A 14,811-nucleotide genomic window follows, 5' to 3' on the forward strand; every position below is an offset into this window, starting at 1 on the left:
GATGCCCGGGCGGTGGTGGATGCTCCCCGGCAGCTCTCATCCCGGTCAGCGATATCGGAGTCCCCAGAGCCCTGTCCACCCTCCCAGGCAACGGTGAGCCCTTTCCAGCCACTTCTAGTGCCGCTCCTAAACCCAGCATTCACCAGCTCTTGCAAGGCAAACCATGGTGCCCGCATGAAACTGCATTACGGAAGCAGGTACACAGCCATCAATCTGGGCTCAATCTTCCCCTCACTAAAAACCCACACCAACGCCCCCCTCCCTGCCCCAGAGGATGATATTAAAAGGATCACAGCGTGAGAATGACCAAGTCAACAACCTGAAACGCAAGGGGCTCCCCTGGTGGTCCAGGGCTTAAGGCATCGCCTTCCAATGTAGGGGGGCCCTTCAATCCCTGTTTGGGGAGCAAAGATCCCACGCGTCTCAGGATCAGAAAACCGCAACATAAAACAGAAGCAATATTGTAAGACACTCAATATAGACTTTTAAAATGGCCCACATCAAAAAGAAAAATCTTAAAAAGGCTTGAAAGAAAAGCACTGCTCTCGGGAGCGTGGATACCGCATATTCTACAAATAGAGCGCAGTCCAAACTCAGCCGGCTCGTTTCCGATCTAAGCTGTTTCCTGACAAAGCTGTGTACAGTCGCCTACTGCCTCCCGCATCATTTGGTCCCCGTGAAATAAATGCCATCCGGGATGCAATGCAACAGGCTGACGTGGCAAAAACAGACTGCAATTTCTCTTTTTTCATCACTGGATGTCACCAAAGGTAGCAAGGATTCCCTACCGAAGGCCTCGTGAAATAAGGAGAGCGATTGGGAAACAGAACAGGAGCGGGTGCTGAGAGATGGAGGAGGCACATTTCCTGCGCCCAGGCCCTGCAGCACAGGGGACTGCAGATATGCTACTCTGTCCCCACCTGCCCCTCCCCAGGAGGGCCTAAGACACTGTAAGAACACCTGACTGCGTGAGGGAAATAAGATCTGCCCGGAAAACGAGGTCAGAAAGAGCACTTTAAACAAGTGACGATGAGGAGGCCCAGCGGGGGAGTGAGACCGTGTCTGAGGAGAAGGGCAGAGCCGGGGAGCTGACGTACGGGAGGCCCGAGCTTCCCCAGGGCAGGCGCTGCGAGCCCCCCGCAATGACAGTGGGCCCGTGCACACCCGAAGCCAAGCACGAAGCCCCGTCTCACCTGCCGCGTGCTGAGTCTGAAATCAAGCCCCCGGCACTCAGCGTGGTCAGCAGCCAGGTGCCGAGTCACGTGGAGTTGGGGCTACTACCTTGAGGGAGCTACGCCGAGCCCAGCTCAGAACGTGTCAGCCCGGCTTCCCAGGTGGCCATGTCAGACTGAGCTCTTAACTCCCACGTTCCTCCCAGGGAAACTTCCCCAACAGGCCCACATTCAGCGAGGCACTCCAGGGCCTGCTGAGAGCCCGTGCTGAGGCCTATCTGGAGCAGTGTCTGCCTGCGGGACCCTCAGGGACAGAACCCCGGGCGCCCACCGCCTGGTCTTCCGTCTGCAGCCCCTGCCCGACTTGGCTGGATGAAGAGTGATCCAACACAGCCAGGTCTGAAGCAAATACAAATGCGTACGCCGACCAAGGCCCTGGAGGCACGCGTCTGTGGATCACGAAGGATGCTGGGCGCAGGCGGGCTCCTCTGCTCAGTCCAGCCCCTGCCGGATCTGCAGCCTGGAAACCCGGTCCATGCACGGGTTCGGGGAGACCTCGGGGAGCCTCATCAACTCCCTGAACCTGCGTCTACACTCGCACAGTGGGGTGGACGATGCCACCGCCCCGATCCAGGGTGGGGCCGGGGGGACGACACGGCAGGAGAGAGAGCACAGTGGGGTGGGGGGAGCAGGACGCCTTACAGACCCTGAAAGGCTCCTGCGGTCTGAGGGACACACGCTACCCTCTGGTTTCAGCCAGAGGCCCCGGCTGACCGTTTCTATGCCTCCCACACACAGAGACTGAGCTCAGACAGCTTGAGACTCAACCCAAGCGGCTCACCCGGTAGACTGGGGACACCGACGGAGGAGTCTGACCCACTGACCAGGACCCCTCACAGCAGCACCACCTTCCGAACCCAGAAGCAAGTCTACAGCTGAACCAGCTCTGTCTGCTTGTGTATGCAGCAGCCTAAGAGCCAGGTTAAAAGTCACGGCCATTCTGCAACCCAGCAGACAAGGAAGGATCTGGGTGTGAACGGATCTCTCTCTCCAATTGCCCACCCCGCCCCCCGCAAGACCTGGCACTCTCCACCTTCCCAGGTGGGAAGGGAGACAGCCACGCAGCCCCAGCTCTGCATGCTGCACCCAAAGCCAGAACATGGGAGACGGAAGGGTCGACTTACTCGAAGGTGTCCGCTTCACGCCAGCCGCCGAGTCAGCCTTTTTCTGTTGCCCGCTCGGAGCCTTGCCTTTGCCCATGACGCCATTGGAGGCCACGGGGGGCTTCTTACCCTTCGACTGTGGAAATAAACATGTGGGAGAATGAAAAGCAAGCGAACACTTCTGGGGTTTTTTGCAGTCAACTGTTTCAGTCTCTGACTCTTTTGAATGTAGCACAGACAGAAAAAAAGTGCAGGTGTTTAGTAGACACCGGTCTGGCTTCCCAACATTGGACGGCTGTGAACTTCCTGGAGCGGCTAAGAAGGTTCTAGCACCGAGGTTCGGAGCAAACAGGGAACCCTAGGATGTCCTCAGTTGGAGTGCGCCAAAGTTACCCATTTCTACCGGGAGGTGGCGTACGCCGATCAAGACACTGGCACAGACTGTGGGTTTCTGAGGGCACTGGGCTGAGGTTACCGACAGTCTGCTTCCAAGGATAAGCAGCTTTTACTGTGGAGGAATGGTCTTTGGGGAAGCAGCAGACCATGTGCACTTAAGTCTTCAGCTCCCAGGGCTTTATACTGATGTCCTAACTGGATAAATAACTACCGTTTGATTCGCTCATGGGGTCTGAGGAAGGAAGCAGAAGAAGCTAAATACAGGAACAGTATGAATTGCATTTTAACTCACTACAGGATTTTAGAATAATTCAATGTATCCCTACTTCTTTGATGGGTGCAGGCCAACCCTGCATTCTGCTCAAGGGATGTGTGCGCACCTTAGCTGGGCCATGGATCTAGTTAGACGGTCAGGCTGACAGCACACGTCTGCCCAGGCGCCTCCATACGCACGTTTCTTACTGCTGGGGGCCTGGGTTTGCGGGGGGCCGGGGCGGGGCTTCGAATTCCCACTCCATCATTTAGGAGGTGTTGAGCGCTTCATGAACGCATTCTGAGCCTGCGTGCTCATTTGAAAACGTAAAGACACGGATGCCACCCACAGGGCTCCTAAAAAGCTTAAACGACACAGCGCCCACACCGAGAGCCCGGACGGCAGGTGTGTGTTAAGGGTAGCGGGCCCACCAAACGGCCAAATGAGGGCACGGAGACTGAAGGTAAGCGGCTTGCAAACGTGCTGCCCCCTTGAAAGTAACATGAACAAAAACGAAACACAAATGAACCACATGTCAAGTGATTCCAAACTAATCAGGGGACACTGATACAGTAAGATACGATATTTTGTCCCATCGTTTTTACCAAAGTGAACTCCAATACCAATAAAAAGACAGGTCAATACCTTCACCTAATAAGTCAAGCATGTGACCTGTGAGACTTTTTACCTAAGTGCTCGTAAGTATCAGGGGCTTCCCTGGTAGCTCAGCTGCTAAAGAATCCGCCTGCCATGCGGGAGACCTGGGTTCGATCACAGGGTTGGGAAGATCCCCTGGAGAAGGGAAAGGCTACCCACTCCAGTCTTGTGGCCTGGAGAATTCCATGGACTGTACAGTCCATGGGGTGGCAAAGAGTCGGACACAACTGAGTGACTTTCACATCACTTTCACTCATAAAAAAACTTTCTATGTAAGTACTTATGTTTGAAGATACACTGGACTGGGCCCTCAGACTCAGTGAATCAGCATCTCTAGCTATTGTTAGAAATAAAACACAGAAATCTCCCTATGTAACTGATAAAAAGAGCAGGTTTGGAAGAACCACTATAAACTATCACACTCTGAAATTCTAGGATCTTACTTGGCATTCATCATTTTCTCAAGATTACCCCAAACACTGGAGGGAAAAGAAAATAGTTTAAAATGTGGTCCTGTGCTTTATGTTTGTAGAGCACTCTTCCAGGCACCGCTTGGATCTTAGTTTAAATGCAACACAAGATTACTGTTCACACTGAAACGCCACAGTGTTCCACACATATCAGGTGTGGGATGGACAGTCGCTCAGTGTCAAGATTCCGGACCACTCAGTGATGATCCAAGAGCCTTATTACCTACTCCATTTTAGGGAGTACACTCCTACACTCCTGACGGGAGCCTACTGCAATCCTGGGGTCAATCCTGCTTTAAGGCCTGAAAGCAGCTGCCAGTAGAGCCCACCCTTCCTCAAGTTCACGCAACCAAAACACAGGAAAGGAAACCGCAGCTCAGAAATCTGAAAACCCACTGCCCTATCCTCTTTAATACTTTGCCTTTAATCCCCAAAACTCACAAAATTCCCTGGGGAACTTTGAATGGAGAGAGAGGGGGGCGCAGGCAAAAGACAAACAACGCAGCCAGGGGCTCGTAGTTGCTGCTTAGTCAATAAGTCGTGTCCGACTCTTTACGACCCCATGGACCGCAGCCCGCCAGGCTCCTCTGTCCGTGGGATTCTCCAGGCAAGAATACTTGGAGTGGGTTGCCATTTCCTTCTCCAAGAGGACCTTCCCGACCCAGGGACTGAACCCAGGTCTCCTGCATTGCAGGCAGATTCTTGACCTCTGAGTCCCCAGGGCAGCCCCCTGAACTAGTCGGGCTGGTACATAAGATGGTTAAAGCTCTGCGTCTCTTGTAACCCGTCCCTGGGTGGCCGGACGCCGAGAGCATTTGCAGATCACACTCTAGTTGAGGGGAAGACTGCGCTCTGCCCGATGGGACTCAGTGACGGCGAGCCGGCGGATACTCTGTCGCCGCCCGGCCCTGCAGGAGAAGCGTGCCTGAGAGACTTGAGGAGACGACAGAATGGGGGTGCTGTACCTGTGAGCTGAGCCCGAGAGACGCCCTCCCCACAGAAGAGGTGTTAGTGACAGACGGGGAGGAGGGCAGGCCGGAGGAGGCGGGGTGTTTGTAGTGGTTACAGGACAGCCTGTCAGGAGACGGCCTAGCAGCCTTCCTGTCAGCGGGAGGGTAGCGAGCAAAGATTTTCGGAGACGGCAAGTTATCGTACAGGACGGCGTTATCATAGAGCGCCTCTTCTCCCAGGCCTCGGCCGCGGGGCGCGGAAACGTCGTCGTCGGGGCCCCACTGGAACACACACAGCGCGTGGTTAGTTGGCGCCCCGGCCGCAGGAAGCAGAGCACAAGAGATGTTATTAGCAAGCACCCCGGAACACGCGTGCATGCCCCACGCTGTTGTCAGCAACACACACACACACACACACACACACACACACACACACACCCCCGACTAGGTGAACCGATTCAGAAGAGCCTTTCTACCTTTGGGGACTTAAGATTTTCCTTAAATTGTTCCCAGGGTTATTGGCTAATGATATTTTTGTTTTGTTTTGTTTGTTAAAGTGGGGTTGGGGGGATAAAAAAACAAAACTGACATGTCTTTAAAGAACTGGGTTTTGGAAGTCCTCCTGATCCAGGAAGCAAGAACAAAGTGATTTAAGGAAAAGGATGCTGAACTGGGGTCCATCCGGAGATCAGGGGCTCTGGTTCTCCTGAGAAAATGTATTAACTTCTTGATCAGAGACGTGTTAATACGTCCTTCATCACCCGAGCATTGCTGACGGGAGACATATCAATAGTCACTTACACAACAGATTACCGGTGACAGGCGTTGGTTTCTGAAAAAAATCCCCTGGTCAATAGTGCATTTAAGATCCCAGCAAGCACTTTATCTTATTTCACAGTAAAACTGATGTACAATGCACAGAATTCTGCCAGGAATCTTACAAAGTAGGGGAGACTAAGGCACAGAGCTCAGGCGGAGCTGTAGGAGGCAGAGCCGGAGCGAACGGCCGTGCCCGTAACTACACGGCCCTCAAGCATCTGCACCTCAGGCCCCCCCAGGCCAGGAGGGGCTGGGCGCAGACCACCCGCGGACCCTCCCAAGCTTGCCATGCGGGCTTCGGGTGTACGCTCTGTGGGTCACATGACTGCCAACATCCCCCGCATCCCATACTTGGTTAGGCCTGAAGAAAGCGCAATGGCCAAAATCACAGGCTGTTACAAGAAAGAAATCCAATCACCATAGAAAACAGGATGCTTCAAACTATTAATTGATACAATGGCACTACTTCAGTGGAAACCTTTATACAAAGGATTTAAATAGCTACAAGCCACTTTAGAACATGGACATTAAAGTATAAATTAAAACCCAAACTCACAACCACGGCCAGATTCGTTTAAGTTTTAAAGGTCTTTATAAATTGCTTTGCATTTAAAAAAAAAAAGAGAGAGAGAGAAAATATTAATTCATGTACTATACTTATTTTAGTCTATTTTTATATCCTGGCAGAGTTCCTTTCTGCCAGAATGCAATTACGGCCTTTTGTTATAAAAATAGAAAAGGCTTAAAATTTCACTGTAGGAATGTTTTTGTTCCGCTGCAGTCACTTCAGTGTGTCTATTTTTGTGTGCTGGGGACTCATCTATAATCTAAAAATAACAATACATGCAGATAAACGTGGATGTGAGTGTTTCATAATGACAACCTAGCATATATTTGTCCCAGGTTATTAAGATGGTCTAGACGGGACCATCCTCTTCCTAAAATACCAAAGGATTAGGTCACATAGAAAACTTGGAAAACAAGCTCACAGCACCTGCAGGTTAAAAGTGCGTGAGCGCCCGTCAGAAGCTCCTTTTCGAGATGCACGTTCACCTGGGCCTCGGGGAGACGCGAAGGGAAAGAATCACTGAAATTGAAACACGGCTAAAACGGCAGGTATCGTGGCTCAAAAGTATGAACTTTGTCAAACTGAGGAGTGAGGGCACCTCCAAAAGAGAGGGCCTGGTTACTGCGCCCAGGAAAGGGCACGACAGTCTAAAGAGAGGCCTGATCTCCAAGGAGCCCTTAGGCAAGGGAATGGGAAGCCTGAACGCAGGATGCTCCATCACTCACTCCACCTGCCTAGCGACGCGCGGGCACAAGTGCCTCCTCGGTGCGGAGTCTGGGAGCCGGCAGCCTCTCAGCTCCGGGACAGCGGGAGCTGTGCTCGTTCCTGGGGTGCCCGAACCTGCGTGGCATTAACTGGAGCGCGGGGACGGGGGGCCCAGGCAAGCATCTGTGGAGGTCCTGGCTTTCTCTACACCACTCTGCCCACCATGCGCCCTGGGAGAAACCCCTCTGGGGGCAAGGTTCACAAGGGGGCCTTGAGGCAGCGAGACAGAGGCAGGGCTGCGTGTTCTCAAAACATCTGGGGCTGAGGCCAGAGGCTGAGAGGAGCAGACTGTCCCACGCGGTTGGTCTACAACGGTGGGGAAGGCTCCCCCAAGACTAGCAAGTGGACCCCAAGAGCCGGGCCTCCTGGGAAAGGGCCCAGTGCCTGGCCTGGGACCCGCTCCTGTGGGGCCATCACGGGCTTTCCCCGAGCTCCTGGCCCCCGCTCTGCAGGGCGGGCGGCTACGGCCACAGCACGCACCAGAGCCCCTCCAGTCCTGGAGACCCCAGCTGAAGGTGCAGTGGGGATGGGGGGCAAGGGGGCGAATGGCCGGGCCTGATGGGTGGGACAGGACTTGTGTCCCGCCCACCCCAGACCACCCTGGACTCAGTCCAGACTCCCTATTTTGGGGCTCTGCAGCTGGGACGGGATCCCCAAGCCTGCCTACACCCTGACCTTCATGACCTTCATGACCTAATATGGAGCCCCTTTCATCTCAATCCACACTCGAACACGGCCTTGCAGGCCAGGCCGGCCGGCCGGCTTCTCCACTGATGGGAGTCCCAGCTACTCGGAGGCCAGCTACCCTGAGGATGCGGGAAGGTGTCCGAAGCCAGCGATTTGGTCATTACCCCGCGGCAACGTCTCCCTTTTGATGGAGATTTCCGATGGTGTTTGGCTAACGGCATTGATGCGAATGACAAACCGGCTCCTGGGGCCAATGACCCTCGTGTTCACACGTGGATTAAGGTAAATGGGGTGTCAAACACGAGAGAGGTGGGGTGTGGTCTTCATCCTGCCTCTCTCATTTAGGCCAAAAGGAGGGGAAGTCACAGGGACCTGCGGGCGCCCGCCTTCCAGCACAGCCCACCCCCAGCTCTGCCCGCCACACTCACCGAGCCGCTGATGCAGGGCACGTCATCGTAGTGAAGCGCCGTCCCGCTGGGGTGCGCGTAGCCGTTGGAGGTGCTCCCCACGTAGGGGTTAGTGGACAGAACACGCCGGTTCATGAAGCTGAAAGAGAGGAAGCGGGTTACGACCCTGCGGAGGATGACCGAGCCTCCCGGGGCGCTGACGGGTGCCTGGGCTCTGTCCGCGGCTGCGGGTGGAGAAACGTCAGGACCCGGGCAGGACCGGGTGTTCTACAGCCATCAGGGGGACCCTCACCTGCAGGATGGGACGTCATCTGTGCCTGGGACTGCAGCAGAGACCGGGGACGAGCCTGCCGGGGACTCGGAAAGCGGCCCTGCACACGCCTGGTGTGCCACAAATAACCCGGCGTTCAGCAGTTTATAGCAGGGGCTCAGCCTGCTTCTGCCCATAAAGCTTGACCGGAACACCTTTATTTACCAGGACCCTTCGCTGATAAACTATGTCTCCTTTTTCTCCACATGCCTTTTTCATGAGCCTGGTAATTCTGGAAGGCAGAGACCATCTGGCCTGCAAAACCGAAGTATCTCCTCTCTGGCCCTTCTCAGGGCAAGTTCATGGACCTTGTTCTAGAAGCGCCTTAGAGCGCCCATCCCACAGCCTTTCTTGAGCTTTGCTCCCTCCTTGAGAGTCTGTCCCCCCCCCGCCCTCCCCGCCCCGAACTTCTGGGGGCCTGAGGGCGGCCACCCCCAGCCCTCGGGAGACCCACACGCGTGCTAGTGACTTGCGAGGCTCCGAGCACCAAGCCCACTCCCCGCGCCCCCCGCCCCCCCTGCTCTTCACCCCAGGCTCCCAGTGGCTCTCTGCCAGCAGCTCTGAGACCCCTCTTTCCCAATCACCCCAAGTAAAGTGTGTCCCCTTCCCCCTCTGCACCTCTCTGCTGTCCCTGCTCCTTCCTACCACTAATCATCCCCTGACATGTGACACAGTGATGTCCGCCTTCCCCACTAGAACCTCAGCTTCAGGAGGACACGGCCTCTACCAGCTCTATTCCTCATGTGCCGGGGTGACAGCCAGCAGATAAAGGCTGCTCAACAAATACGAATGAAGGAAGCAGGGAAGGAAGGAACGTGTGAACGGTCTGTTGGTGGTACAAGTGAAAAACCTCAATGCCGAGGGAAGAACTACCCTGGAGATTCTCCAATTTTCCCAACAGGAAAACCTAAGATAGCCTGAAATTTAAAACAAAACAAAAAATCTGTTTTTTCAAATTTTGCTTTTTCTTGGGATCTTACACTTCTATGGTAAATTTAAAAAACAGGGCAAAGGAGCAAAGCTGTGGGCAATAAGTGGGAAGGGGAGACCTGCCTCTCAGACAAAGCTGCCCTGGGATTCCTGGCTGCTGAGAGAATGAGAGGAAGGGGCTGTACAGGATCCGCCCTGGGGTTAAACCTGCATTTCCCACCCACCCCCTGAGCGCGGGCGGCGGCTCGGGTGCAGTGCTGCCCTCTGCTGGGAGAACACAGAACGCACAGCGAGTCCCACCCGGGGCACACAGCCATCTCACAAGTAACTCTTTCCCTGACACAAAAATGCATATGATTGTTCTGTACTTAAAATACTTTAACGTATATTTAGGAAAAGATGCAGGAGACATGGGTTCAAGCCCTGGGTCAGAGAGATCCCCTGGAGAAGGAAATGGCAACCCACCCCAGTATTCTGGAAATCCCGTGGACAGAGGAACCTGGCGGGCTACAGTCCATGGCGTTGCAAAAGAGGCGGACGGGACTTAGCGACGAAATAACAATGTATAGGAAAAACAGAATACAAGAAAGACAGATTGGATTTGCTTTCAGATACACATTTAACGTTTTCTGGTTTAAACACCCCATTAGAGGGTATTTTGGAGTGAAGGGCTGGTGATGAGAGGCAGGCCACAGGATGACCACCCCAGCCCCACGGGTTGTCTGTGGCCCGATGTGCTCCAATTCTGTGAGCACTGCAGGGCTGTTCCTTGCTCTAGACAGACGCCCTGCCCAGGGGCTGTCTCCTGCCTGGTCTGGGCCTCCGCGCTCCGGCCCCTGCATGGCCCCCACTGGGCACAGATGCCAGGAGGGAGCGTGGACCACGACGGGGGAGGGGGGGGCAGAAGCTCGCTCACTAGGAGCAGACACCAGCAGGTCACTTCTGATCCACAGGACCTAACGGGAGGCCACAGACACACAGGATGTCCTGTCCCAGCTGGAAGAGACCTCGGCCACCAGCCAGGCTGCCCGTCATCTCTCGGAGGGGGACCTGGGCCCCCCAGCTAGGTCTCTGGGATCCAAGACCAAATACGAGGTCCCTCGCCTTTTGACCAGACACTCTTCCTGCAATCCACTGTTGGCCACATAGAAACATAAAAATGAGACGAGAGGCCACATGCCACTTGTTAAACCCAAAACGTAAGACACAGAAATACATGTGCATGCTCAGTCACTATGGACTGTAGCCCGCCAGGCTCCTTGGTCCATGGTGATTCTGCAGGCAAGAATCCTGGAGGCGGTTGCCATGTCCTCCTCCAGGGGATCTTCCTGACCCAGGGATTAAACGCGTGTCTCCTGCATTTGCAGGCCAGTTCTTTGCCACTAGGGCCCCTGGGAGGTGTCTATATATATATATAATATATCTATAATGTGTGTGTATATATACGTAATGTATATATATATGTAAAGTGCACACAACAGAAATGCTACCAGCTGAAGCACCTTTCAGTGCCCGTTCCGGGGCCCCAGGCACGTTCGCCTTGCTGTACGGCCAGCACCACCAGCCGTCTCCAGAATGCATCGTCTTCTCACGATGCCTTAACGCTCTCAAGGTTCGCCTGTGCTCTCAGGAGCTGCACTTTGGAGTGAGGTCTCCGGGGACGCAGCTGGGAGGGCGGCTCGCGGCGGCGGCCTCCCGCCGGCCTGTCTGCGCCCTCTCCGTGTCCCGCTGGCCCGCAGCTCTCAGCATCGCCACTGCTGCTCAGCTCTCTCACGGCTCCTGCCCAGCACGACGTGGAACGACTTCCAGAAGAGACCTTCAGAGCATCTGCCTTCTATCATATATCCTCTATATTGGGTCTTCGGAGAAGGCAATGGCACCCCACTCCAGTCCTCTTGCCTGGAAACTCCCATGGATGGAGGAGCCTGGTGGGCTGCAGTCCATGGGGTTGCGAAGAGTCGGACACGACTGAGCAACTTCACTTTCACTTTCACGCATTGGAGAAGGAAATGGCAACCCACCCCAGTGTTCTTGCCTGGAGACTCCCATGGAAGGAAATGGCAGCCCACCCCAGTGTTCTTGCCTGGAGACTCCCATGGAAGGAAATGGCAGCCCACCCCAGTGTTCTTGCCTGGAGACTCCCAGGGATGGGAGAGCCTGGTGGGCTGCCGTCTATGGGGTCGCACAGAGTCGGACACAACTGAAGCGATGCAGCAGCAGCAGCATATTGTGTCCTATTTAAAAACAGGCCACAGAAAGGCATGCTTCGACCCCTTACCGCTACTAATACTCAAACAGACCACTTCCAGGAGACCTCACACTACTATTCTTTCCTCTACTGCCTCTTCCCAAAATATATCATTGTCCTTTCTCCAGACATAATTAATGCCCCCAATATTCCCCTAATGACCTCGAAAAGATTTGCTAACTAGCTGCCAATTACATAAAGGCAGAAATTAATCTTAGATTATTTATTACACTGGCAGGCTACCATATTTTATATTTTGAACACGGTTTCCCTGTTAAATCTCTTCTCTCTTAATTGTTACAGAAGGTTTAACAGAAAACTAATAAATAAAAATAAACTTTACTGCTAAGTGACATGTCCAATAAAGATTTTAATGGGGCGGCAAAGATTCTTGCAGCCATAAACTTGTGCATATTTTTAATAAATCAATTTTCAAAATTTCACTCTATGTTCCTTTTTCGAAAATGTGACCTTCTCATATTTGGTTCAGATGAATATTCCACTCATCTGGGTCCTAGGGGAAATATTTTTCATCAAGGTTTCTCTTAAATGTTGTTATCAGTTTGCTTATTATTGTTGTAGTTACATGTAGACTCATGAGAGGCTTTTTGAAACTAATAACGTCCAAACGGTACAGTTAACGACCATGAACTCCTTTCTTTTATGTCACTCTAGATGTGCGGATTGTGCAAAACTGGACTTAAGGATATTACGCTTCCTTAGAAGCAACTTTAAATGTGCTTTATTTACTATACAATTAGGAGACTCACTGTAATTTACTTACACTTTCCTAATTAGAATCTTATTATCAGAAAAAAAATAACAAGAATGGACAGAACAGTGAGCACTTGATCACTGTCACTCTGGTTTTCAAACAACAGAGATGAGACAGTACACGTGGTCTGACTTCAGAAATCCTCTAACGTTCCTGGAGGTTTTCCGGTAAAGTTGTATAGGATTAACTCATTTTGTCAAGGCCGTTTACCTTAGTTGGGTGGAACATGGTGGCTTGATTCCTAACAAGTGCATGCTCAATTGCTCAGTCGTGTCCAATTCTTTGTGACCCCACAGACTGTAGCCCACCAGGCTCCTCTCTCCATGGAATTCTCCAGGCAAGGATATCGGAGTGGGTTGCCATTTCCTTCTCCAGAGGATCTCCCTGACCCAGGAATCGAACCCAGGTCTCCTGCACTGCAGGCAGATTCTTTACCAAGGAGCCACCAGGGAAGCCTGATTCCTAATACAGGCTGACGTTATCTTTACTTTACTGAGCCCCCTAGCCAAGCATTAAGTTAACGTTCATCCCACAACCCCATTCAAGACTGCTCAAGTCCCCCACAAACACCACTTGTGTGGGAAAGTTAGATGGTGGTGTTGATGTTAAACAGACAAATAGTGCAAATATCTGCGTTTATCTTCTTCCTACTCAAAGGGTTTCAGAGTCTTCGAGGCCCAGGTGGGCTTGCCAAGTTGTTGGTATGTTTATCGTTACTTGCTGATCATACAACTTCATCACCTGCTCTGTTTCAATCCTCCTCCCTTGAGTCCCAGTCCAGATTCTCCAAGGACAAGAGAGACAGAAGTGGGAATCCAGGGATCAGAGCTACGAGAGCCCCACGTTTCAGATATCACGTTACCTAAACTCTGTGTTCTACAAAAAGAAGCTGGACGCTGACAGGTTAGGACGGACATGTCTCAAACCTTTCCGTTTGGTACCTGCTGCGGCAGGACAGAACCCAGGTCCCTTCTTCCTGGCCCGGTGCTCCTTTCAGCATAACCTCACAGGGCATCACTTTACACAAAGGACCCAGCAAACCCCTGCCAGGAGTGACCATGTCCACTGGTTCCAGGACCGCCCTGCTGCTTTTGCCCGACGCGGGGAGCTGAGCATGGTGACAAAGGGGGGTGGTCGTGCTGGTGAATACTTTCTGCAAAGCTGAACGTGCCCGCTGACTTGCCCTTCACAGAAAAGGGTGCCCGACCCCTGCTCTGCACAGCACGAAACAGGAACCAGCCGTGTTTTCCTTTCACAGACGTGTTCCAGCAGACGAGCATCCTCCTGCATCTTAAGTCTCTACACCATGTTCCACCCTACTGAAGACGCGGAAGAGCTTTGGTTTACGTGGGTGTTCACTACCGAGGCTGACGGCACTTGCAACTGAAACTCAGGAATGTGTTCACCTTTATTCGTTCAAATACAACAGCAGTAAATCCACTGTATTTCAACATATTTTTATGAATGTTAACGATACCTTTTAAAAATTTTTTTAAGTGGGAAAAATGGTACTGTTTGATATGCTTGTAAATCTATTCCATGTCTGGCTCAGTAGAAGACAATGGATTATCAAATTTGTTTCTGCATTGAATCAGTTGCAATATGTTGTTTTGGTTGAAGTAGGCAAAGAAAATCCAGCCTCCTACAGATATTTAGTTGGAAAAGTGAGGTGTATTTTAACAGCTTTTCCAGGTCATGGAAGATATTTTTTGATACTACACCAAAACTCAACGAGTGGTAATTTCTTAATGATTCGTTGCCATGTAGAATCTGAGACTGTATCAGTGAACTTGCTGTCAGCTTTGACATGAACACCCATTCACTTATCTTGCTTGTGGGAGGGACGTTTGACCTGTGCATGACTGACGCAGACCTTCCAAATGCACACACTTCATTACATAATATCAGATATCACACTTAACATCACCACCAACGTTATCACAAAAGCCTGAGTACTGGGAAGACGTCGGCTCGAAGTGGAAGACGGAACGCACCTAGAGTTCTCAATTCTCAGTGAAAGTTCAACTCCATTGCAGGCAACAAACACTGCCAGCCACCTTCCTCGAGATGAGACGCTCGCTCAGTTCATTTTCGAAAAAGTGTCTGCAAATGCCTACGTCTGAATAACAACAGTTCACCTGTGAATTGTTCTTTCCGGTAAAAACAGAAAAAAAAGGTGATGGGCTGGGGAGGAGCTGCTGAGTTCGTGACTCTGTCACATAAGAGCGTTTCCTCAGGACA

The 14,811-nt window shown here is 52.3% G+C and overlaps 1 protein-coding gene across 3 annotated transcripts in view; it reads right to left on the reverse strand.

Moving 5' to 3' along the window:
* AFAP1 (actin filament associated protein 1) overlaps positions 1-14,811 on the reverse strand; it is a 149,391-nt gene that overhangs the window by 12,282 nt on the left and 122,298 nt on the right. For 2 of the 3 annotated variants that reach the window (XM_055589187.1, XM_055589188.1), the window contains 2 exons: positions 8,329-8,446; positions 2,357-2,471 (listed from right to left, as the gene is read on the reverse strand). In XM_055589187.1, coding sequence (XP_055445162.1) covers positions 2,357-2,471; positions 8,329-8,446 — 233 coding nt within the window. Of the gene's footprint in view, positions 1-2,356; positions 2,472-5,076; positions 5,344-8,328; positions 8,447-14,811 lie in introns of all 3 variants that reach the window. The other variant, XM_055589189.1, reaches the window with a different exon arrangement.

Source organism: Bubalus kerabau, chromosome 7 (genome assembly GCF_029407905.1).
Source record: "Bubalus kerabau isolate K-KA32 ecotype Philippines breed swamp buffalo chromosome 7, PCC_UOA_SB_1v2, whole genome shotgun sequence".
In the NCBI taxonomy this organism is placed as follows: Eukaryota; Metazoa; Chordata; class Mammalia; order Artiodactyla; family Bovidae; genus Bubalus; species Bubalus kerabau.